The sequence below is a fragment of the Colossoma macropomum genome, unplaced genomic scaffold, assembly GCF_904425465.1.
Source record: "Colossoma macropomum unplaced genomic scaffold, Colossoma_macropomum, whole genome shotgun sequence".
Taxonomy (NCBI): Eukaryota; Metazoa; Chordata; class Actinopteri; order Characiformes; family Serrasalmidae; genus Colossoma; species Colossoma macropomum.
Window position 1 is genome coordinate 25,535,808 of NW_023494786.1, and position 26,940 is coordinate 25,562,747.

The window sequence follows — 26,940 nt, forward strand, 5'->3', positions numbered from 1 at the left end:
AGTACACACAGCCAGTATATAACAGGTCATGCTTCCTAGAACTCTAATCGATTACTGGAGTGGTATGAAGTAGAAATCCAGCTGGATTACACACCCTTTCCCCCAACAGGTGGCCTATAGCAGCCATATCCAAGCAGTCTAAAGAAAATCATGTAAATCAACAGCGCAGACGCAGACATGTGGCGCACATACTTTATGCACTTTCGTTTTCGACATCAGCCGCTGGAAATATTTCATAAGCCCTGCATCATGAAATGAGGCTGAGTTAGTGATATTCATCCCAAGGGACCCTGTCTGGAGGGCACAGTCGTGGCTTTTGTGATGTAGCGAAGTCACAGTGTGGAAGAATGTTGGGTTTCTCGGAGCGTCTTTGACCGGACCATTGCATGCAGACACATGGCGTCCATTTTACAATGAGTTAGACTGCCCTCAGATGATATGCTACAGTCTGGCAGGGACTCCACTGGACTGGTGGGACTGAGGACAGAGGTTCATTGTGTTGGGAACTTGCCACTGGGAACTTTCAATGCTAGTTCTAAAAAAATCCCTCATTGAAGCTTGAAACACACCCCCCCCACATAACTAGAGTTCACAGAAGAAAACAAAAGTGGCTTTTGGTTGCCCATGAGTGTCCAAAAGAACGGTTCCTCTTCAACTGGAGCCTGTTGGTCTGTTTGTGTCATTTTGTCCATTTGAAACGGTTCAAGAGACACATATCTCTACAGGCGTTTCTGGCTACCCATAACCAGCTTTAACGAGCAACAGCAGGTCTCCTCTAAGGTGTCTTCTGACAAGGTCATCTTCCTCAGCTCTTTGTAAATGATCTCTTGTCTATGTAGTCTCAGTTCTTCTCTCTGCTCTACACTTAATCAGATCTGTAGCTTCTATCATCTCTTTCCCCTGCTGCTGACCTCAGCCCTGATTTCCTCTTTCTCCAAGTCCTCTCCAGAGACCAACTCTGACGGACCGTGTGTTGTGTTCCATGTTGACTGTGGTTTCGCTGTCATTGCAGAGCGCAGCAGCGTTGGGGACAGAGGGAAAGCAATCCCTCATCAACATGGCCAGAGGACCAGAATGGAAGGAATGCCACGGCCAGGAAATCTTCTCTACGAACACTTCCTCTGTGACCAGAACACATCCCAAAAAGACAGAGGTACGAGGCTGAGATTTGACTGATTGTTGGCTGCTGCTGTATCTTAGCAGAAACATTCAAACTATAGTTACTGATTGTTCTTCACAACATTTTCTGACTAGGGGTTGTGATAGGAATCAGGGCCCGGATTCACAAAAGTGTCTTAAGAAAGAAAATCTTCTTGAATGTGTGTTTTTTCTAAACTTCATTCTTAAGAAAAAGTTACAAGAAATTGCTATTTTTCAAATAACTTCTTAAGAATTCTCGTATTTTCTTTTCCTAGCTATTTTTTTAAAGAATAATTCTAAGAAGTGGTATTCTTGAAAATTTGTGTTCTCAAATGTTTTCTTAACCTTACGACAGAGAGTTGACGAGGTGAGCATCTCAATTATTCAAACTCAGATGCTGCCTGTGCTGCTCCTGCCCCTCCTCGTCTATCACCCCACAATTATCACATTTTCTAAGGAGGATTTTTTTCCTGTTGGCTGTTTCTTCCATCATCACCTTTAGTTCTTATGTGCTAAATTTTTTAAAACACTTGGTTTAAGGTTTTTCCTCCATTATGCTCCTCATTGAGTGGATTAAACTAAATATAACAGTTAATACAAATTTAAAATATGTCTCATGTCATTTATGGTACAGGGTAAAATGCAACACAGCCTAATTAAGAAAACAACAAAGATTCTCTTAAGAAAATCTTCAGAAAATAATTAAGATGATCTTAAGAGAATATTTGAGAACTTCTTAAGGTTTTTTAAGGACATTCTTATGAACTTCTTAGTGTTTGATTTAAGAACCTTCTCAAGTTTTTTCTTAAGAGAGCTTTTGTGTTCAGATGTCTGGCCCCAGACATCTGAACAGAATGCCTCTTAAAGCCACCTTACAGAAAGTCGTTACATGAAATGGTTATGTATGCTGCCTGATGTGTCTCAAATGTCTTGTTTTATGAATAATTGATCATTTTGGGATAAGATTTTGATTTTAATGTTTTTTAGTCATATTTGATAATAAATAAAATGATCACATTTGCACTGTAGTTCCTGTCACCACCTCTGTAAAGTAATCAATGTCTGTAAATTTGTCTACAAATTCAGAATCAAATATTAAACCATGTAGAAAATTTGAAAAATCTGTGGAATTCACCTTTAAAAGCAAGGTATCAAAAGCATGGTGCTTTATTTGCCATAAACATTATTTAACACTATACAAGCATTCCATACGTATTAAGTATGAATGTATATCTGAGCTAACGTCTGCTCTGTGAGCTGTACTTACAGTATGTTAGCATAAACTGAGAGAAAGAATTTGTCAAGGCATTCACTTTGACCACATGGTGACTTAGCCTAGCCTTAGATGGAGAAGAATGCTGATGAATTTAATTATTTCTGCCACGTTGATCATGTAAGCGAACCTTTGGATTTTAAAGAATTATTATGTTGGCAAGGAAACAGAGACCAGGAAGCATCTGGGAGACAGTATTCTTTTTTGGCAGCCTGCTCATTCTTACAGCACCGTAGCGATGTGCTTGGTGACTAGCTAGAACTAAGCCTCCCAGCAAAATTATGGCTATAGCTTGTTCTCATGTCAAAAGTGAGTTAACACTGACCAACTAAACTAAATGGCTAATTCATGCATCACACATATAACCTTGCTGTACACAAAGAAGGTGCTAGAACAGACTAGATGAATGGACATTTTTCTCATGGGATATGGAAATAGACTAAACACAGTCGTAACAGCTGCCACAGTATATTGAAGAATGTACAATCTGTAAAATACAGTGCATATAGCCAGTACCCCACAGGTAAACTGTACTCAGGTTACCACAAACTAAACGAAAGCCTGTAATAGGACATGAACATCGATGATGTGATGAGTTAGCTTAGCTTTGTGAACTGTATTTAGGTTAGCGTGAATGGAGAGAAAGAATGTATCAAGGCATTTGCAATGACCATGTGATGAGTCATCCTGCCCTGCTGAAAAATAGCACAGTCCTGCATGCATTCCTTGCCGGTCTAAGCTGGTCTGTGCTGGTTTGTGCTGGTCTAGTGCTTGTCTGGTACTGGTTTAGGTGGTCACCCAGCAGAAAGCCGTACTGGTTAACTGCATACCAGCATCCAAAACACAACATGTGCTGGTTCTGCTGGTCTATGCTGTTTTTTTCTAGCAAGGTAGCTTTGTGGACTGTACTTATATTAGCATAAATGAAATGAAAGAATGTATCATAAGATGCACATTAACTTTGTGATAAGTTAGCTTAGCATTGGGAACTGAATGAGTTTATCAAGACCTGCATATTGACCATGTAATGAGTTAGCATAGCTTAGTTAACTGTATTTAACATAAACTAAGAATTTATTTGGACATGCAAATCAACTATATGATGAGTTGCACAGTTTTGTGAACTGTACTTAGCATAAACTGACAAAAAGAATATATCTGGACTTGCACATGGGCCATGAGTTAGCATAGCTTATTGAACTGTATGTAGCATAAACTAAGAATCTGTCAGGTCATGCACATCGACCATGTGATGAGTTAGCATAGCTTTGGTGTGCACAGTTTCTCATAATGAGCGCTTTGAATCTAAGAGCAGGGCACAAACTCATGCCGCTGGCTGAAGATGTAAGGCTTTCGGATTCTGTCCTAAATAGATTTCATCTCCCTATTCCAAACAGGATTCCTCCTGACCCGGGGAATGAAATTAATGAATTCACAGTGACAGTATGCAGACTCGTTTCAGATGGGGCATGTAAGGCCATCAGCACATGCTCAAATTTCAGTGCTGTGTTTTTTTATTGCCTCTGTTTGAGCAGTTATGTTAACCATTTGTCATTCAAGATAATCTCCTCGTACTGCTAATGTCAGCTGATAAATGACTGTTTCTAGAGCTGGAATAGTAAATCATTTTTGGTTCGTGAAAGGAAATGTGGTTGCGAAATTGTAAATTTGGAGTGAGAGCAGCTGCACTGCCGACTGCTGTTGTTTCTTATCGGGGGGGTTTTGTTTATTAAATAATGTTTACAGATGCACTGCAGCATTTTATACTGTTACTTCAAACTGTAAACCAGAGTGACTGCATGTTGTCCACAAGAATGAACAAGGCAAGAATGAAGTGGAACAGTCAGTGTCAAGCAAGCCTGTGGTCTATAATTGGAGTTTGAATGAGATATATGAATGGGTTGAGTTCTCTTTTCAGGATTTCAGCATAATTAAAGGGTTTAGATGTAAACAAAGTCATTCAGAGTGGTTTGACGTGAATGTGCCATTCAAGAGAAACTTACAGAGTCAGAATTGTTTGCAGTGGTGCTGTTCGGAACCAGACAGTCATAAGAGTTTAATGCCTCTAAAAGACTCCCTCAGAGAAAGTTATTGCATTAAATAGTTACAAATCTGGCAATATTTTTCCAATGGAGAAGGTTTTGGCCTAAAATGTACTTTTAAAAACATGCAGGGTGTTGTAAGGTAAAATAGTCCCCAAAGAAAACATTTTATCATTATTAACATTATATATAAACAGTCAGAAGACAATAAAAGGAGTGTAGATTCACTGGTGATTTTAGACAGTAAATAAAATGTCTATATTTGAGTGGCAGACATTGTGGTTCACCTCACCACCATAGTAAAGGAATCTGAGTAGACACGTTTCTCTACAATGAACTCTTTCACCCTAAACCACTTTGAAATACATCTCAACAATTGAATTGTGTGAAATTTTTGAAAAAAATTCCCCTTTTAAGTAGAGATTATAGCTTATTATTTATGAAGGGTTAGAGTTTTAATGGATTTCCCTTGTTGCTAATGTAATTAATGATGTGAAAACCAAAAGAAAGGGATTAGAAGTATTACTGACATCAGATTTCTGTCTGTTTTTCCTCCAAGGGACTGTTTCTCTCATGTACTCCAACTTCATGGACATTTTGTTTCAGGCCACCAGAGAAATCCAGTTCTTGTGTTGATGTTACTTTCTGTTTCCCCTGCTCTTGTTTCCCCCAGTGCTCCTCCGGGAGCGGTGCAGGGTAAGGGGGTTTAGGCCATTAGCAAGGCCAGGGAGTTTACAGCTGCTTTACTTCCAGTCCCTTTGTCACTTCATTTCATTACTCATGCTCATGGCTGTGTGGACTTCTTAAAAAGGGCTTCAAAAGCCTTCTCTCTCAATGCGCTGTTCCCCAAACACTATCAGATGAGCAACAGTGGGTCTAAATGAGCACGATATCTGTGGGAATTTTGTCCTTTTCCGTCCGGCTGGAGAACAGGGCCAGATGTGTTTGTTTAATCTTGGCATAGCTGAACAGCGTGGCACTGCTAGGTACGTTCTGGAGGCGGTGCATGGGAACACAGCTAAAGGCTTCTGGCAAGGATTGGAAAGGTGTGTATGTGTGTGTGTGTGAAAGAGAGTTGAAGAGGGTAATTGGATTGGAAGGGGTAATAGAATGATTTGACTCTGTGCACTCTGACAAAATGAAGTCTGGTTCTCAGAGAAGCTTAGTGGGTCAGAGAGCCACTCGGAGGCCCTGCACTGAATTGAGTCCACCACTCACAGAGGAGAAACGTGAAACTCTCCGCACAGAGCGCTGATTTTAGGAACGTCAGGTTCAAGTGGATTGACTTTTTCACAGCCAAGTGGTCCTGAGACTTTTTCACCTCACAGGTCTATTGTCTTGACTGATGAGGCTCTTTCTTCAGCCAGAGCTTTAGGTGAGGGGCTTTCTCTGCAGTAATGCACATTACCAGCCATTTTTTAGAGGTCCTTTCTAACCTTTTCCTGACACCAGTGTGAGGATGGAAAGACCAATTTGATGAAACCTCTAATTTACACAATTTTCCCCTTACTCCACATGTAGCTGATCAGCCAAGACAAGCTTGGTGTCTGAACTTTGCTTCTTTAGTTTTGCAATGGAGCTCAAGGCAAATGTAGCAAGTAATAAAAGCAAATCATCACCATTCAGAGAAAAACATGCATCTCCAAAATGGTAACTTTACAGAAGAAGGCAAAACATTCTTAACTTTTAACGCGTTACTGCAAAGAGGTTTTATTCCATTTCTATTGATCTATTCATCAGAAATTTGTCACACAGTGTAAATGACAGCCTTGTTCAAATGATGTAGAAACATACAAATCAACAAAAATGGAGATACATGACTTTTTTGGACAGCGATGAGATGCTCCATTAATTAGTATCGCGAAGACTGCATATTGTCTCACACTTGCCGTAAAATATGTTGAGTTGTTAAATGGGTTGTGCTTTTTTAATGTCAGAAAGTGCTGCATTTGAAATAAATATAAATAAATAAATAAATGTTTTTCCATCAAAGCCCCTCAGAAACAAAAGCAGGGAAAACCAAACTAGTGATGTCTTTGAACAGAGAGAGTCCCCACGAATCACCCCAGCACCGTGACATGCATACACTCTCCTTCCACTCACTCAACTCCTTTAAAACAGAGATGACCTATCCACAGCCTTCTAACTCAGCAGAAAAGGCAGTCCTACCAACCAGGAATACAGAACTAGCCACAGTAGCAGTTGGAGCAGACTATGACAGTGAAGCCTATAAATGTAGTTTATGAATGCAATACAAATTTACCTCAGTATATGTCAGGTAAATTAACTGAGCTGAGACAAACAGTTTGGTAATGTGTCGGACGAGCACTCTAGCAGCTAAAGCGGTGTTAGCTCGGCTGTTACAGACAGGCTTCCTCAGCTCAGGTGTTCTATCAACTGTCCAAAGAGTTTCAGTCTGGATTTGATGCAGGTTCGAAAGTCCAAACTTTTAATCCTTTTTTAACACATTGAACAAATTATGTTTTTAGTTTAGATTATTTATTGCAACTGTGACCTCTTTCAGTGGTGTGTGATAAAGGCTGGCTTCCCTTCCTGCACACACTGGCATACTGACTGACTTTGGTTATTAATTCCGCAGAATGTATAGATCCTTACTGAATTTGCAACACAAAAGAAAATAGCTGTAGATGAGAGGGCGTGGCTGCATTTGGTGGAAAGTGAAACTTTGAAAAACCTTAAGACCTCATACTGTCTTTTCCTCCTGTATATATATTCCCAGTATGCATTGCATGTGTTCAAATTTGGTTGCTGTAATAGCTAACCAGCGGAAATATACAGGACAAAATGTTGCCGTTCCATAAAGCGATAGTTTGTCAATTTACACAATATTCTCCTCACACCAAATGTTGTCAAGTCATGTTTGGTGTCTGAAGTTTGCTTCTTTAGTTACAGTCTATAATACATCTTCAAGCTGACTGTTACAGAGTTCTTTTAAAGTTGTACTAGACTCCCTTTTCTTTTGCCTGTACTCTGTCCTGAATAGCCATTTGAAAGCATGAATGTGGCAGCTGGTCCATGTCAGTCTACATGCTAGCTCTCAGCCTACCTGCAGGTGTCCTGGTAAGGGTAGAAGCAGAGAGCTAAGCGGCTCAGCGTGATGGAGATAGATTACGGAGCCTAGCGTAGCTCTGGGGGCCAGGATTTGTTCTGCTCCAGCAGAGGCTGAGCTTCGGTGTGGGCCATGGGGCCAAGAGCGCCCCTGCAAAGTGACAAAATACTGCAGGGTGGAGAGGTCAAGTTGGTGGGCTTTCTCTCATTTTCTCTCGTTCCTTCTCCCTTTTTTCGCTGCATCTGCTGGGAGTTATTTCTGTCTAGTCTTGCAGGTCATTTACAAGAGATTCCAGTTCTCTTAAAAACTTCTAAGAGAGTTTTTGCATTTAGTTCTTTAACATTGTGATGTCAGATTCAACTTTGGCTTGTAAGAAAGTAAATGTTGTTTTGAGGGTATGAAGTTTTGTTTTAATATTAACAACATTGTACAGAGACTGTAGGAAAAGTGTTGTACAGTATTGCTATGTATGGTGCTTAAATTAGCTTTTGTTTGGTCTTGGTTCTCACAGTAACAACTTACACTCAAAATATCCAATGAGACTCAAAATGTTGACCCATCAGCTGGTGTGTACCAGTACATGTGACACTGTAGTTCTTTCCTATGAACAGGCCAATGCAGGAGTGATGTTTTTGTGTAAACAGTATGCATTTCCATTTAACACATTCTTGAACATGTATGTCTGTCAAGTAGTGGCCGATTCCATCCTTGGTGTTTGACTTTGACGTTTACCTTAGTTTACACTAGAAGTCTTAGAAGAGTTGTGCAAACAGAGATTGGACAGAATCATAGTGGTGACAGATGCGGATGTGCATGACTATGACAGTCTGTGACACACTGCAAACACACACACACACACACACACACACACATTTACATAAGATTATACATATGGCCCTTATATGTCAGTACATATATGTCGTAATAATATGTTCCATACATATTATAAATGTATGTATGCAATAGTAATATGTTAAACAGTACAAAGACGGTACCAACAACTTGTATGGATTAAATTAATAACAACTAATTGCAAGAAAAAAAGGTAACTGATTACTTAAGTACAAATAATGTCAGAGCTCTCAGAGCACAATAACTGTTTATTTGCTGAATTTAACATGTTTGGCAAGTTTTGGCACATTTTGTATTTTATATTTATTTTTTCCAGTATGTTAGACTCAATAAAATAGAAATTGTGCACTAAAATTGACAGAAAATGTCATATTTAAGTGTGTTCTCTGTGGAGGATGTGTTATTTCTTTACCTAGAAAATCAGCAAAATCTGTAATTTGACCAGGGCAGGTCAAACTTCTGCAAGCGACTTTATATTATATGTGTACAGATACTTAAATATACAGAATAATATGCCCCATATGTCTTATAAATAAGTAAGTACATGTATGTACGCAGTGTATATGTTATATATGTAGGTACTTATATGGAATAATATGTCAATATGTATTATATATATGAAAGAGCATACATGCAATAAGGATTTTCTAAACCTAACCTTAAACTCATCAATCAAAAAGTATTTTTTTGCCCTTTCAGTTTGAAAAATGAAGCTTGCAGCTTTTGGAAAGAGGACTTTTACAAAGTCAGGACCATTTTGTTGGTTTTCACTTTCCAGGAATTCCTGTTTTTCTTTGGTTTTCCTAAAAAGTCAGGACATGTTTGTCCTGGAAATGTATGAAAACAAAGACACATGCACATGCCTGCATGCTGGAGTGATACATGATCCTGTCACCAGCATCAGGATTGAGGAGTGTGCTGGCACCGAGCCTAGTAACTGTCCTGATTTCAGTGCTAATGTTCACACACACAGCACACGCCAGAGGAGAAACATGAGGTAACCTCTTAGACGAAGAGAAAAAGAAGGAGAATACAGCCTCTTCACGCTTTTGTGTGTAATCTGAGGTCATAGCACAACCCAGACTGCATGCGGGCTCTTCAGCCTTCAAGCACAAACCTCTTCCAGTCCATTTCACCTGCAGAAGCCAAGACAGTAAAATATTCATTTCATATATTGACGTTTGTGCTGCAGTGCATAGTTGCACGTTGTACCCAGGCTGTCTCTGTTATAACACGACAAAAATTCTGCATCATGCTACACTGCATAGCTACATTCCTTGACTATCTTCTGCATGGCGAGTTCAAAAGGCGCACTCCTACCCAGCCACCTACAGCTGCAGTTTGATGGATGGACCCACATCTAATAGCCCAAGCAGACCTTCTGTCAAAGGGCCTTCGGTAGGACCTGTATTTAGATCAGAAAGCTTAAAAGTGAACTCAGCTCAGCTCAACTGTAACTACACATTGTAATAAAACGCTACCTTTCTCAATAACTCTAGACATTTATTACAGTTTCCTGCACTCTTAAAAATAAAGGGTCCTCACTGGTTCTTGGCTTTGATGTTCTGTTCTAGGGAGAACTTTTAATCGGTACAGAATCTTCGTAATATGTGGCGACTCTTTAAACTTGAGGCTCATCACTGGCTGTGTTTACATGCAAAGATTTTTGCCAGTCCGATTGAATACATTCCGATTACAGATTAAGACTGAGGTGTTTATTTGCTCACTCTACTCAACAATCTGATGAAAATCTCCATTTACATGTACACTACAAGTAATCCGATCCAAAATGATGCGCTTGTGTGGGGTACCACTTAGAGTACACCCTACCATGACAGTGAACATTGCGGTCCAGTCAGAGTGAGATGAGTTTTCGGGTGGCGCGCTTGTGTTTTTAATTGCTTTAAAAATATGTCCGACTCAGAAAAATGTACCTCACATGTCCTTATTAAAGAAGGGCGAGAGGAAGACGAGTGTTCTGAGACACATAAGCTGGAAGCCCGTCCCACCTCCTTTGTAGACCAGTTTCTACTCCCGCCACGCTGAACGTTATAAACCTTCGCTATGACGTGACACACATGTGCAGAACGTACTTAAACTTTCCGATTGGGAATGTAATCAGATACAGGTGTTTACGTGGTTATTATTCTTCTATTTAACTGATTATTCACAGGATTACCCACCTCATTCAATCAGATAGAAATTGTATTCCGAATGGCCTCAATCGAACTAGACTACTTCGATTGAGGTCTATACATGGACGTATTCTATTCCTCTTGAGCTATTAGCCGGATTATTAACGGATTATTAGGCTGCATGTAAAGGTGGCTATAGTCATCTCATTTATGAAAATGGCTCTTTTAAGGAACCGTACATTCAAAGTATAGGAAAAGTGGTTCGTCTGTAGCATCACTCCAACACTCACTTTCAGTGCACAAGAGGTGTCACTGGGGTGGGACCCTCCACTGTATGACTTAGTACATTTAGTTAGAGAATGTAATTGTACCATATGCCATTATAGTAATGTTTTAAGCTGGGTTGGGAGGGCTACTTTAAAAACGTATTACTGGATCCAGTTTAAAAAAGTAACCTGTAACCTAATGCTAAGGATTACAACATAATCTGATTAGCTTTTGTTACTTTTGGATTACTTGTCTTTTTAAAGTCATGTCATCCAATGAAGACAAGAGAAAAGCAATTTTAACAAGACTTTCTCAAAACAATTTAACAAAATGATTATAGGTGACTTAGTGTTCTATGTGTGCTATGTGTACGTCCATTCAAAAATCAGGTATTCAAATAAAGTGTGATGTAGAACTGCAGAGAAAGGAAGGACATCACTGACCTAGTCAAACTGTAAAATTTCACCTAGCAACAAAGAATAATTTCAGATCGAGGCCTGGATTCACAAAAGTGTCTTAAGAACATGTGCGTTTTTTTCTTAACTATATACTTGAGAAATTATTCTTCAAAAAACTTCTTAAGAATTTTCTTCATTTTTTTTACCTCTTCTCTTATTTCTGTTTTGTAAGAACATGTAATATTGTTAGAAAAAGCTTTTACATATTTACATAATTACTTATGACAGGCTCGTACTTGTCTTAGACTGTACAAACTAGCAAGACAGGGTAAACCTCTTAAATTGTAACTTCTAAAGACTGTCACAAAATATAATTGTCAAGATAAACTAAAAAAAAAAATTTGGTAACCTGAAAAATGTAACATGAAGGAACGTGACAGTCTACATGACAACCTAAGCTATATGACAACCTATATTACAATTTTCTTAAGACCATAAGACCTTAAGATATTATTTGAGAACTTCCTGAATTTTTTTACAGTAATTATACAATAATAATTATACAAACCCTTTAGTGTTTGTCTTAAGATCCTTTGTAAGTTTTTTCTTAGGAAAGTCTTCGTGAACCTGGCCCAGTTTCTGTAGAATGTGCCAATATGAAAACCCAAGGTAATAACTAACAATAAATAACATACTCACATTTATAGATTGGCTGAATATCAGGCTGTGAACTGTTGGGTGGGAGGGGATTTTTTAGAATTCTCTGCTGGCAGCAGGACCGAACTCTTTAAATCTACACAATGAGATATTTTTCATTCAAAGTGAATGTAATCCTGCTGGTAATCACTTTATTTTTTATAATGTACCTGTTATCTAAATATATTTTTGTGTCTTTTTTCTGTAACTGCAACAAAATACTGAATACTTTTTTGTACTCTGATTACATAACGCTGTTACATGTACAGTGAAAGAAATGTTGCTTTAAATTTATCTGATTCAAATACGCATATTGGCTCAACATGAATGCAATGTGTTACGTCAATATAATTACTATGTGTAAGTACTTAATTTAAATTAAATTGAAGTTGAAGTAACATTTAATTTGTGTGGAACCAATGTACACAATTGAAACCAGCCTATATTTTTCTATACAAATCTGCATCTCCACCTTTCCCATGGGAAAGTGAACACAGTTTAAGGCACGCAGTTGAACCTTTGGACATTTAAGGGTGCACTCTGTTAATCACATGATGTCTCAGTGCTTTTGCATTGTTTGTTTTAATACTTAAAGAACGTAATTTAACAAAGTAGGGTTCTATTGTAACTCTAATTAAGGAAATCAATAATAAGCTTTTATGGATCCAAATTGCTCTGAATCTGAAAACTCACAGTACATTCAATAATGTCAGAATCATTGTGCATATTATATACATGGTAAAACACTGAGTTTTACGCTCTAATATATTTCACTGTGGCCAGTGTGAATATGCACATGCCAGGTCTCCTCTGGTGGTGAATTTGAAGTTTTAGGGGTCACTGGCAAATTCTCAGAATGGATTGCTGGTGAAATGGCCCTTTAAATGTCCAGGACTCACTGCCAGGTCCAAACGTCTATTACACACTTCTATAACTGATTAATCTAAGATGACTAGTTTGCGTTCTTTTCAAGTACTGAATAATAAGCCTAACTTTTAAGAGGTCAATAAACAATGTAAAATCAATAGACTGAAGACTGTGAGTGCAGTATCAGGGATAAGTCAGTGTTGTGATGGAATGTATTGAAACTGTGAGAGACTGAAGAGCAGCTAAATATAGAGGAGTATGTTTTGCTGCTATATGGAAATGGAGAGGGAGAGGAGTTTTCTCTAGGGGACACATCTGTCCTGTCTGAGGCCTCTGAGAGATGTTTCAAACAGGGCTGAGGATCTTTACTCTTCTCTTTTTCATACTTAAACCCTCTCTCTCTCCCCCTTCACCCTATGTCACATTCTTCTCTTTTTTCCTCTCTGTTCTGTTGTTCTGTCTCTTCTGTTTCTGTTCTGCTTCCCCTTGTGCCATATGAACAGAGAACGTACAAGAATTTCCAAATATTATGAAGCTCCATAAAACCTTTCCTCTTTCCCTGGGTAAAGATGAGTGGGAGCTGTCAGGTTTGGATGGAGATGATAAACTGCAGAGGGGTCTCACAGCACCTTTACTGAGATGCTGCCCAGCCATAAGAACGTCTACTCTAACATATGGAGCACTTATGTAATACAGGCATGTATTCAGGCATTTGTAGTGCAGTGAATAATGAGATTGGGGATAGACAAGCCTGCCAAATAAAACACCCAGGCACAGGCTGAGTGAATTGTAAGGGGAACTCCAGACATTAGCAAATATTTCATGGGCCATGGGGACCAAGAGCAGTAAAAGAAAAGTGAACACACAGGTTAAAACAGGAGGCCACCTGGATGTGTAGCTAGTATATGTAGCAGCATGTTAAAGAGTATATAATCCTATGTAAAAATGGAGTGTGTATTTCGTCATTTTACTTACATTTAACATGTATTGCAATATATTTAAATATAAAAAGTTTTGTTGATTTTCTAAGTGAATATCTGTTAACACAGCCTCTACAGAGAACACACAGGGAACAAACTTAAATATGGCATTTTTCTGCAAATTTTAGTGCATCCTGCTGAAAAAAGACCGTTAGAACCATTAAAACCCGATAGTTTTGCTTCCTATGGGCAATAGCTTTTTGGTTACTGTTAGAGACCACTAGTTTCCTGTAGAACACCTTTAGATCCTATTGGTAAACTATCAAATGCATCTAGGATCAGTCACAGATCACCTAGTAAATTTTTAGGAACCTTTACATCGATATCAACCCATCAGGAAAAACAAAAAAAAGAACAGTATGAAACACATTATGAAAGAAAAAGAAATAGAGTTTAACATATTGGGAAAAGAGTAAAAATTATACAAAATAAAGGGTGATTGAAAAAGATGAATCCCATTTCAAAGCGCCGTATTTTTACAACCATGAGGCGCTTAGGAACCAATCACATACCAATTGAAAGAGGGGGTCATAGAGTTTCTGACTGTCTCCGGAAGATGGCTCCCTTAAGTCTGCGAGGAGAGGCGACCCCTGAGCAGCAAGCGTTAAGCGTTCTCCACTTCAATAAGAGTGAATCCGTCATAACTGAGCAGTGTGATTTTCGTCTGCAGTGAACCTTCAAGAGCTCAGAGCGTTCATTGTTGGTTCCACAACACTGGATGATCTCTGAAATCGAACTGATTGAAAGAACCGTGAGTACAGCGACACCCGACATGCTCAGTCGAGTACGGGATGAATTTGACTATGGCATTAATGTCATCCGTACAGCTGGAGGAGGTTCATATTGAGCACTTGTAAAATTACATAATAAACTTGCTCACTTAAACCATTTACAGTTTACTGCATTGTTCTGTAATGATTTACAAGTGAAATAAATGATTTTGAAATCGGAATCTTTTTGAATCACCCTGTACATAAATGATAAAGTGTGCCATAACTTTTGCACAGGCCCCCCAATATGTTAACTTCAGAAAATAAACAGTAATTGTGCATTACAAATGGGCATATGGGGATGTGTTTCACGTACAAAAACAATAACATGTCACTTCACCAAGGTCACCAAGCTTTTGCATTCGACTGTGTATCATAATACAAATATATTGCATTACATACATAAATACATAAATGTATTGCATTGCATACATTCTCAATATAATCCGTTTTGCATTGGCTTCAGAGGCCTCTTTTCCACTGTAGAGCCAAATGGCTCCCATAGTAATTAGGTTAGCCAGCAGGCTACACCACACCACAAACACCAGAGATTAAGTTCAATTTCAGCTTTCTGTCCTTCCAACACTGTTGCTCAACTTCACTCTCTCAAATTTGAGTGATTATCAGCTAAACTAGTGTCGGTGCTTTAGTTAGCCAGATTAAAACCTGTTCTGTGGTGAGCAGAGCTGTTAGCATGCTAGCTAAGCTAATACTCCCCAGCTTTCTCTTCGAGTTAGCAGCACTGTTTATCATTCAGCAATTGTTGTTGTATTGATGATATGACATGTATTGAATGATAGATTGAAAATTGCGCACTGTGTTCTCGTATTCGGTGGCTGTGTAGGTGAACCTAACTTTGTAATTGTATGTTGGTAAAATTTGAAACCTTTGAAATCAATCGCCATTCTTCACAGCAATTGCTTAATTTTACACTGTAGCATTATGTCTTACATACATATTCCCTGAAGTAGAATACATGTTAGAAGGGCGATTTTACCAAAATGAAAAATGTAATCATTGCTGCATATATTGTAAACATGCCTACTCACCTCCTCACTGGTGCCACAACAGCCTCTAGAGTGAGAGTTTCTGGTTTAATGATTAGGGAAACCTACGATGGCGTTTAGGGCTACTGTTAATGAAAATAACAATAGTAGTCTCCGAGAATAAAATGGTAATATTTCGAGAAAAAAGTCATAATGTTTCGTGAAAAAAGTCATACAGTATGATATTTCGAGAAAAAAGTGGTAATATTTTGAAAAAAAAATCGTAATATTTTGAGAAAAAAAGTTGTTCTATTTTGAGAAAAAAGACGTAATATTTCAAGAAAAAAGTCATAATATTTCGAGAAAAAAAGTTGTACTATTTTGAGAAAGAAGACATAATATTTTGAGAAAAAAACGTAATATTTCGAGAAAAAAAGTCATAATATTTCAAGAAAAAAAGTTGTACTATTTCGAGAAAAAAGTTGTACTATTTAGAGAAAAAAGACGTAATATTTCCAGAAAAAAGTCATAATATTTTGAGAAAAAAAGTTGTACTATTTTGAGAAAGAAGACATAATATTTCGAGAAAAAAACTTAATATTTCGAGAAAAAAGTCATAGAATTACGACATTAAAGTGTCATTAGTACCAGGAAAGGTCCCAATATTGTGGTCAAAGGTTGTAGAAACCCCCTTTTGATGATGTGAGTTGAAGGTGGGAGAAACTTTTGGGAAACTACAAGGACTTTGGGGTGGATGGACTGTTTAAAATGTTTTTTTTCCGTTAGCTGGCTAATGTAGAAGGAAGCCAGAGATCTAACATCACAGCCACGAAGCAGAATATCACGTTTGTATTGATTAGCCTCTATGTGAATGACTACGCTAGCAGTCAGGATTTCTTTGCAGTGGGGGGATTCTCAGTGGTAGTATAACATATTGGTGTAATGCATGCTGGGTATTGTAGTGAGAGAAAATTAATAGATGAAAACAAAATGGATGCAAAGTTGTGAATTCTGATGAATGGGTCAGGCTGAGAGATACTATAGAATTTTCCCAATATTAAACATAATAAACGCATGTTAAGCCTGGAATGTAAAACATGTAAAACCAACCCATCAGTTCAAGCATTTTATATGTGAAAACCTCAAATAATTTCATTTTTTAAGTTTGAAACACATTCCGTGTGCAAAACATGTGCAATGGTGTTAGAGGTCCAGTGGGGTTTTTGTTAGCCACATAAGGGGACAGACATTTGAGGCTGAGAGTATAAAACTGGACTCCTGTGGATCAGTACTGGAGTGAAACACAACCCTGTCGCTAAACAAATAGCGCTTGTTGTCTGGGCGGGGCTGAGGGCACGGTAAATCATACTTTCTCCCATGCTCTGTGGGAGAAAGTACAGCCCAGTGGTCAGGTGACGGCTTTATCCATCACGACAGGAAGGGAGTATTATTATGTATTAAAACATACAGCTCAGTCAAACATGGAGACTGTGCTGCACAGATTCAATCTGGGTGTGAACTCTTATAAGCAGCTTAAAGGGGATGTCCACCATTTTTTCAAAAGATATGTATAATTAAATCATTAAGAAGTTATTCAGAGTGGTTTGATGGAAAATGCTCTGTTTTAGAGAAACTATGAAGTATGATTCTCTAAAATGGAGTATGTTATAGAATTGTTCACAGTGCTGGTCAGAAGACACGTAGCTTTGCTGGTTGTTTGGATAGTAAATAAAATGGCTATATGTGTGTTGTTGGCATTGTGACCCCTGGTTCCAATCATCACCACTGTAAAGAAATCAGTACGTTTTTCTGCAATGAACCATTTCACATAAATCCACTTTGGATAACTTTATGTCTTGACTGAATTATGCAGACATTTTGAAAATCTGTGGAATTCCTCTCTAAAGCAGTGGAGTTCTGTTTGGATGTAGTGTAATCTCTTGTTTTACATATTAGTCTTCACTATATGCGGTTTGGTAGAATGCAGTAATATTGGGACTGTTTCTTGTTTTGTTTTACACTCAAGTTATGATAATAATTAATAAACACTGTACAAATGATTTGGCATTAAACTTAGAGCAGCACTATGTAAGACTGTTTTGTTAAAACTGAGAGGTAACATTATTGTGTCGTGAGGTAAAAAGAACGCGCTATGAAACACGGTGTGCTTGTGCTGCTGTGAGTTGCCCTGTAAAGCCTGAAATAATGATTTACAGTCAGAGGTGTTGGGCTGGGTTTGGTGGGAGTTTTTTTGGACCACGTCATACATCTTTACATATTAACATCACAAGCACAGACTCGAAAAGAAGGTCTGGGCTAAATGTTTAGGTATCAAATGTAAAATCAACATTATACTAATAAAGATGTGCAGCTTAAAAATAGTAAGTAACCAGACTCCCTTAAAGACAAATAAATTAATGTAGATCATCATGTTGTGTTGTTGGGGGCACAGTGGCACCTCAAAACAAAAAGGGCCTGGGTTCGATTCCCCGGCCGGGCGACCAGGGTCCTTTCTGTGTGGAGTTTGCATGATCTCCCTGTGCCTGCGTGGGTTTCCTCCCACAGTCCAAAGACATGCAGTCAGCTGAACTGGAGATGATAACTTGGCCCTAGATGTGAATGTGTATGTCTGTGTGTCTGCCCTGTGATGGACTGGTGGCCTGTCCAGGGTGTTTCCTGCCTTCCACCCAATGACTGCTGGGATAGGCTCCAGCACCCTCTGCAACCCAGGAGGACAAGCGGCTTAGAAAGTGCGTGTTGTGTTGTGTTGTTAACTTACTATTCAAGGGCATTAGCATTTAGCTACTAATTCCTTATTTGTGTTTAATTTCATTGGTGACAGCATCTGTACTGATTGCTCACCCCACTGACCTTTGAAGTTGATCATTTATTTTAGCCCTAAAATAAGAATAACAGTACATAAAAAACATCAGTGTCTATTTTGATATATGCTGGTTACATTAAGAAGTTACACCACAGTTCTAGTAGTTATTCAGGAGTTAAGTTGCACTTTTGCACATCTACATAGTTCGTTTTCTGGAAAGGTGCTTTTTCTTATGTTTGTTTGAAGTAACAACACTTTTATTTGAGTATGGGTTTAGGCTACTTCTGATGGCGATAAATAAATCTATTGACTCTACTATTTAAATAGTAAACCTTTACAGAGTTGCACTGTAGAGATTAGAGCTCAACCTTGACCATCTTTTTTCTTTTGTTTCTAGATGTCCATCAAGACTAAGCATGGAGGAGCAGGTAGGAGCTGGTTTTCTCTTACTTTTTTAAGCTGTGCTCATGAAATCCACTTTGGGAACAGGTCCTATAAGCCATTATAGGACAGAACAGTTTATAAAGACCATTTGCTTGATGTGGAAGTGTGGATCTAGTTGATTTAGAAACCGTCTCTTTTGGGTTTCTTTACCTACACTTTCTATTAGAAAGCTCAAATCCTTTAGTCGTTACGGTTCTTCTATTATATTATCCACAGCACTGCATCAAATCTACTCAATTCCAGCTCTGACAAGAGCCTCACTGTGTGAGACGGTTTGTAATCACACTGCATGTGTGGTGTGAAGAGAGTTTCCACTAACACAATTAAATCACCAAAGCACATCATTGTGTGACAGTTAAAGCACTTAAATATTCCACTCTGCCTTCTGCTTTGTTCCTTAGTAAACCTACTGAGCCTAAATGGCAGCAAATTCAAGCAGGAAATGAAATTTTAGGCAGCTTTAAATATATTTAAACAAGCTTATAGTAGCACAGTTACCTTTACTGCTTGGGGTAATTTGTTCAGAGCTAAATGATGCTAATCCTGCTGTAGCTCAGCCTCATGCAGTACATTCAGAAACATGTATCAAGACAGTTGTTTGACTTACAAAATGAAAATATTTCAACATTTGTTACTGCAGTTGCATTTGATGTTGTCTATATATGCTGACCATTAATTGAATGATAATATGTAGCATAATTACAGAGGAAATCCAGCAATTTTGCTGAATTTACGCATAATTTAATCATTGAGATGTAAGCAAAGTTATTCAGAGTGGTTTGATGTGAAGTGGTTGATTGCAGAGATTACAGACTCTGACTTGTTTACAGTGGTGGTGATAGAAACAAGGGGTTACAATTTCCACAACACAAATCTAGCCATTTTATTTACTATCAAAAGCCACCAGTGATCCTAGATGGTTCTTCTAATATTTGATAATGGTAACACAGTTGCAAATGCGAAAAAGCAATATACCAAACTGCCTTAAAATGCTCTGCATGTGCCTCTCGACCCGGCATATATTTTAAAAATAAGTTTTAGGCCAAAATCTCATGGAGAGGAATTAATGCCAAATTGAAATGCAGTTGCTTCAGTGGAGAAATGTGACATGACATTACTTTTACATAGTGACATGCAAAATATGTGGCAAAATGAAAAGCAAAACCCCTATTACATTGTTTTTGTGTTGCTTGACCTCTTTACAGAAAAACAGTATGTGAGGATTTTTAAAATAATGAATGCTGAATTAAGGTCAGAACTGAATATAACCCACCTTGAAATGTAATTGAAATGTAAATGAAAGGCTGTGCAATGCATCTATGAGATTACATTTAACCCCTTAAAAGGCGTGAGCCCCCCAATGGGCCCAATGTTTTATCACACACTTATGTAACCAAAGAATAGCTCAACCAGTTTGCACTGAAGTCCCTGTAGTTCTAAATAATAAGTTTTAGTATGTAACAAGATTTTAAGTGACATGCAGAAAACATGTCAACATGAAAAGTTAAAGACCCATTACATTCATTTAATGTACTACTTGGTGGAACTACTTGGTGGAAAGCAATATAACTGTGCATTGATTACATTTCAAGGTGAATTGTGTTTAATTCTGACACTAATTCTAAAATACAAATCCTCATGCATCGTTTTTCTGTAAAGAGGTCAAGCGACATGGAAAGTAATGTCATTTGTGAATTGCATTTCAATTTGGCATGAATTCCTTCTCACAAAAGTGTATATCAGAACTATGGTACGACCATGTCTCACTCATCAGACAGAGTATATCTAACCTTTTCATGTAATAACCTTCTGTGAAGCAGCTTTTAGAGGTAATGAACACTTCTGCTCTGGTTCCTTTCACCACTACTGTAAACAACTCTGACTTGCCAACTTTTGCCATTTCAAGCCACTCTGAATTACTTTCTTTAGACCTTAATTATGTAGCAATGTTGTAAAACCAGTTTAATTTCCTTTTAAATGAGCTTCATGCAATTATTTCTATTTTGTGTAATTCTCACACTGTAAAAAGTCTGTTTTATTACTCAGGGGGCAGTGTTGGTGCTTTGTTGTGTTCTCTGGGCTGTGTTACTCTTGCCTGAGCCAGTGAGAACGTAACAGACAAAGACAGGTGGTCTTGTGTCTGGAGGTCTACAGAATGCAGAGGCATGTATTGCCCTCATTTATAGGCCTATTTCTGTGTGCTGGCTTGGTGTGGGGCACAGTTAAAATGGGGAGGCTGTAGGGGAGGCATACCGGCGCATTGTTACTGTTATGGTGAGGTGAAATATTTGCTGTAGCATGATGTGGCCCACGGGGGCAGCTGGGGGATTGCTTTAGAGTTTGCTGGGATTCCATTTTGGGCTCAAGTTGCTCTCTCACATGACCCCAAGGCTGCAAGGTCATGTGGCACAAATGTACATTATGGCATGCAGACGCTTCTCACTTTCGGACTCATGTCACTCAGTCTGTACCTGTGTGGGCTGAGTATGGCTGCTGGTGACTCATAGGCTGGAAAGTGTAGCATTGCTTTACCGTTAAAGGGGCATTCCAGCCTAAAACTAGAGTTTAATATGTTATTTGACGTTATGCAGCGTTCTGTCGTGCAGCATTATATCCTCATCAGTGTGACAGAATTGATGATTTCTGTCTTCAGTGTTCTCTCACTACAATACCCAGCATGCATTAAGTAAATACTTCATAATGCTAGCCTAGCAACTGATCTATAGGCTAATAAATACACCCAGGCTAGCATTAATCAGAAGCAAAAAAAGTGATTCTATCTTTATTCAGTACAGTTTGGAAGCTAGAGACTTTTTTACTTAGAGAAAGGGTGGCAAACTGAGGTACATGGCCAGGCAGCCAATTTTCTAAGATTTTAGCTTATTGTGCTCCTCGTCTGATGAGTCATTTCTGTCATTTCAGTAATCCATTCATCTCCATTGTATGATTACCACAATTATATTGAAATTAAAAATTTAGCTTCATAGCAGTAATATTAGCTATTTGCCTTCCTTCTGCAATCACCAGCTAATGAAGCAATAAAAAATAAATAAAATAAAAATAAAAAATCAAAATCATCCTGCTTTCAAAGCTCCACCCCAAAGCATTTGTAGTTTTACGAACATTACTCCCACCTTCAAGATACATAATGAGAAGGGAGTTTTCGTAGCCTTTAAAAAGAAAAATCTCACTCTGGAGAGTTTTGCAGCACCGCTTTAGGAGGCGAGTAGACATAATTACAACAGATGTAGCCATGGTTACATTTTTCATGGCCAGAGTGCACCTTTTAAAGAAATGCTGACAGCTGGACAATATACTGTCTGTATCGTTGCACAATACAACACAAACACAATGTATAGCATTTGTTGGGATGCTTCTTTCAGAGCTGAAATAACTGTATTGGATAAAATGGTCCAAGCACAAAATGGAAAAACGTTAAATTTTAAAATGGTCCTAATAAAAAATCAAGAGTCAGTAATGATAGCAAAAATTAAACAAATAGACAAAGTGAGTTATTATCAGATTGTTTTTTACCTTTGATGTCTTTAAATGTTGAAATTTGTGGGAAAACTTGCTGACAGCCTATTACAGAAAGAGGAGTCATTATTGTTCCTCTCAGCATTGACAGCTTTAAACAGCTGAAAAACATTGCCAAGCAAGTTTGTGTTTAATGTGAGACCAAAGATTCTCTATAGGGTGTAAACCTGGACTCTGACCAGACCAAAACCATTTGTAGTTTGTATTGGGCCCATTTTTTGCAGGGGACTATACTTTAAGACAAAAATAAGTCCTTTCTAGAAAGTCTCTCTTTTATTAATGTTTACAATACTGTAAAAGGCTTTGGTGTAATAGTAAAAGAAGCAGGAGTGAACAAAGACATTGTCTAGCACAGATTATCAGTTCTCTGGAAGCACTTTATTAATGCAAGTCTAAAAATCTGGGAGTGTAATAACACGATTTGAAAAATATTGTGATGTTGAAGTACAGCGAACGTGTTAAAACCACTGTTAGTAGACACTGTCCACATTCTGCAGATGCAGCTGAGGTTGAACAACGCTGGAGTATTCCTTTAAGTCAACATGGCTGAAGAATCTAGTTAGGGTTTGAATTGACCTTTGTTATTTCCGAATGTTAAGAAACACAGATGACTGTATAACAGTTGCCATGGTGGCTGTATATCAGCTTTGTTCTTAACAGGTGGAAAGTTCTCCTATCTGGTCCTGCTCAAATATGTTTGGACAGTAGATCATCAGAAGTAATTTGTTCCTCACTGTTTATTTTGGGAACATATTTTACCATGTGCGGAATAGTGAGGTTATCCATATTAGCAGTGCATACTTCTGCTGGAAAAAGAGGCCTGGCCTCACTTGATGTCACAGTCAGTTACGTTCACCGCACCAACTGCCCATGTGTTTTGAATTGAACGGCCATGCTAATAGCAAAAATAATGATGACGCCATAAAAAGAAGTCGAAGCCTGTAGAGTTTGAGGCACATGAGGGATAAAATTCCCCTCTCATATTTTACTACTGAGCCACGGAGACTGCATGATGTCACTGTGCATCGCGGCCAGATGGCTTGCAGACTGTATAGCATACTAATCTGCTCATTAATGTGATGCTCCACAGACGTACAGCACTACTCCAGACCACAGCCTGAGTTACTGCAGGTTTGGGTATTGCCATTTAATGACCGGCTCTAAAATTAAAACATGTTATTTTATTTAATCTGTCATAAATGCTGTTTTTTAAAAATGTGGATGTTATGCAGTTGATTAAGTTTATGGATAAATGCCAGGACTGAGCCAGTGTAGCACTTCAGTTTCTTTCATGCATGGTGTTCTGTAACTTTTTAATAAGAATGATATTTTGATGAAATATGTGCCTTTTGATTTTTTATGTTTTTTTAACCTTAAAAATCTGGACACTTACTAACACATAAAACATCTTTAGGTTTATTATTCAGTAACTATATGGCCTCCAATGCAAACAGGCTTATAAATAGCTTATTATTCTTAGGTAACAAATAATATGACAGTTCTAAAACAGATAGAGTCACTGAATTCTGTATCACTGCACCAAGCCACTGAAAACCCTCGTGCTGTTAACGGAATCATTTTGACACTTATGCTGCACATAGTGTATTAGTAAAAGAAGTAAGAGCTCAGTTTTGTTTAAACTAAGGCCCTGATGACTTATTTCCTTAGAACTAGGCTGATTAATAAGTTAACAGGCTGAACCGCTCCATTAATATCACAGCCTTTGAATTAAAGTACTTACCATATGATTCACTGTAAAACTGTAATATTAACAACTGAAGAATATGTCATTTGAATGTCTTACATGCTTCAGATGTCCGCGTTTTAGTCAGGCTGAATCTCGAACAGCTCCCTCCTTTCTGTGTAGTGCAGCTATTTGAGTTATGAAGTTATGGAGTTCTAGCTTCTACACTCAAATGGTGCGCTATATGTCCAGTGTGGAATTGTCCAGTGTGACTAAATCCCAAATGGTTATTTGTTAGGCCTATTATGCACTGTGTGGGTGCAGTAATCAATATTTTATTGCATTACGTAGGAAGTATGGAGGTTTTTATATCAAAAACAATGCTATGTAATGATATGTCCACTATTATATGACAATGATTGCAATACACATGATCAGCAACTGAAGGTTCTTGTGCTCTTCAACAGTCCATGTTTGCTTGGCAGCAATAAAATACTCAGAATGAAAATCACTGTAATGCACAGCCTTTTTCTGGTTTATTGCTTTATATTGACCTGCTGGCTGTTGCCTGTGTTACTGTGGTTGTGACAAAACCTTGTATCGCCATTTTTGTCATTTGACAACATTAGCTGCCCTCATTATATGTATATATTTCAATAATTAATAGACCAATAGAAATGGGCCAAACTTACTTGGAAGACACATTTTACATTACCTTACATTACAAATTAAGAATGTTTGTTTCCTTCAATTATAAACATTGTCAGGTTTGTTTCTGACAGTGACAAAATGCATAAAAAAGATACTGACAATAATGAAAATGTGTCCAGTGCCTCTGATTGTGTCTCTGTAAAGACTTTTTAGATGAGCATAAATGGAACAGTTCCCTGTTTGGTTGTTGTTCAGTCATGAAGTGAACCATTTCAGTCGCCACCACCTGCTCAGCTATTTCGAACTCAATTAAAAGAGGAACAGAATTTGACGTATTTGCTGGTATGCGTTTGCACAGACATTACTGCACGCTCTGCAAATATAACCTACAGCCACTTCAGATTTTTCCAATACTGCAAGCTTGTGTCTTTATCGGCCCCAGTGGCCTGTCTCCTGCACCCAGCAGTGGGACAGGGTCCGATAAACAGATGTCTCTCTGATCCCATAAAGGGGCATTAGCTTTGAGGCTGGTTAGCGCCAGACCCCTGGGAAGAGGTCGAGAACAAACAAGACCCAGAGCGCTTTTAGGATTCCCCGAGAACACAGGAGCTGCTGGAGCTGCTCTCATCCAAGAGACCCCCCCGCACCCCCCCACCCCCGAAAAGGTTCAGTGTTTCATCTCTGCTTTCATACAGACTGAGTGTATCCACGTCTAGACTAGGCACTTATCGATTGGCCGAGCAGCTTACTCTCTGAAGTAAATTAATAATCCATGCTTTGTCCTTTTGGAAACATGGCCTAAGTTAGCCAGTGTCAACAGCACATTCTTCAGTTCTCATGTTTAAGAAAAGGAAACGGCCAGACACATATGGAAAAATAGTTGAACTTCTCGACCCTCATCATGTTTTTTTTGTTGTTTGTCTTTCCTTGGATATAAACAGAACTCTAGTCGCCCTCTTCCTAAAATCCCTACATGGACTTTGGAGGAATTGGTTTAGTGTGATAAAAACATTGCAGCAATTTTCCAACCCCTGAGTTTATTTTTGTAAATGTTGACTACTTTACATCCCAGAGCTGTTTTGTACTGAAACTTCTCCTACACTGTTAGAAATAAAGGTTCTGCACAGGTACAATTTTCATTCATCAAGGTACAAACAATGTAAATGTACTCTCAAAGGTACAACAGTGGTTTTAAGGTCCAATTGTGTACCTTAAATATGTTGTTTTCCAGGTGAAAAGGACATATTTGTACCTTTCCATAGCCTGATGTTTTAAAACAGAACAATAAAATTAAAAGCCTGGAGACGAGACGGTGTGTTTGGAGTTAATACCACTTAGAAAATATCATTTCAATGGATTATGGTACAGTTACTAAAGGTACAGAGATGCACCCTTGAGGGTACCATCCCAGTGACAAGAGGGGACAGTTAGACAGTTTAGTACCGTTATTTCTGAGAGTGTACATTTCTTGATAAAAGAGTTAATAGTTTTAGTCTGTAATAATGATGAGCAACTTGTAATTACTATTAATGATTAACCACGAGTTTATGAAAGTTATAAAATTCTGTCTAGTGTGGAATTGTGCACATGTAACTGAATCCTGAATGATTATTTGACAGTTGGGGAGGGGTGAAGGAGATGTACCACGGTGTTAGCTTTGTGCTGATGTAAAAAACTGGAAATTGCACAGATGCGCTAAAGGAAATTAGCATTGTGGTACTTTGGTGGCGGTAATTTTGTGAGCAGAAACTACTTATAAAGTGAAGACTACTTTATACCAAAAGAGTGATTTGACACACTGTGACTTTATTCTATTGTTTCTCATTGATGCTACTTAACAGATGCTGCTTAACTGAGTGAAGCTGAGTCAATTGTGTTGTTACAGTGAAATACAGATGAGCTTTTTCAGACTCAACCTTGTTGAGTAAATGATCTTTGCCATATCTACTGGCTACGGAAATTTACTCAAACTTTTAACTTCAAATGTAACTTAATAGAACAAAATTGTGACTTAACTTTCAAAAACAGTTCACTTCAATTGAACTGAGCTTGTGTGATGTCACGAAAAGCCAATGAATTTACACACATCCACCCATGCAGCCTACAGCAGCTTAGCTCCACCTATTCACATTGAAATTATTAGGTACGGTTCAGCCTGGACTGCTTTTTGAAGAAGAAAAAGAAAAGTGGATATGGGCCCTTCACATAATGTAAAGGTTCTAGAAAGAACACTTAAATTGGTAAGCAACTTTTACATCATGTGAAGGTTCTTCAAGGCCTTAAAATGTTCTTCACAGTCACAAATCTTTACGTGAGACATAGCT

At 38.2% G+C, this 26,940-nt stretch overlaps 1 protein-coding gene across 3 annotated transcripts in view; it reads left to right on the plus strand.

Annotated features, from left to right (window-relative positions):
- The window catches only part of stard13b (StAR-related lipid transfer (START) domain containing 13b), a 154,184-nt gene that overhangs the window by 47,174 nt on the left and 80,070 nt on the right, over positions 1-26,940 (plus strand). For all 3 annotated transcript variants that reach the window (XR_005006982.1, XM_036564889.1, XM_036564879.1), the window contains exons 4-5: positions 1,013-1,153; positions 18,698-18,728. Coding sequence is in view for 2 of the 3 variants with exons in the window: in XM_036564889.1 (XP_036420782.1) it covers positions 1,013-1,153; positions 18,698-18,728 (172 nt within the window). In the remaining variant the exon portion in view is untranslated. The remainder of the gene's footprint in view (positions 1-1,012; positions 1,154-18,697; positions 18,729-26,940) is intronic.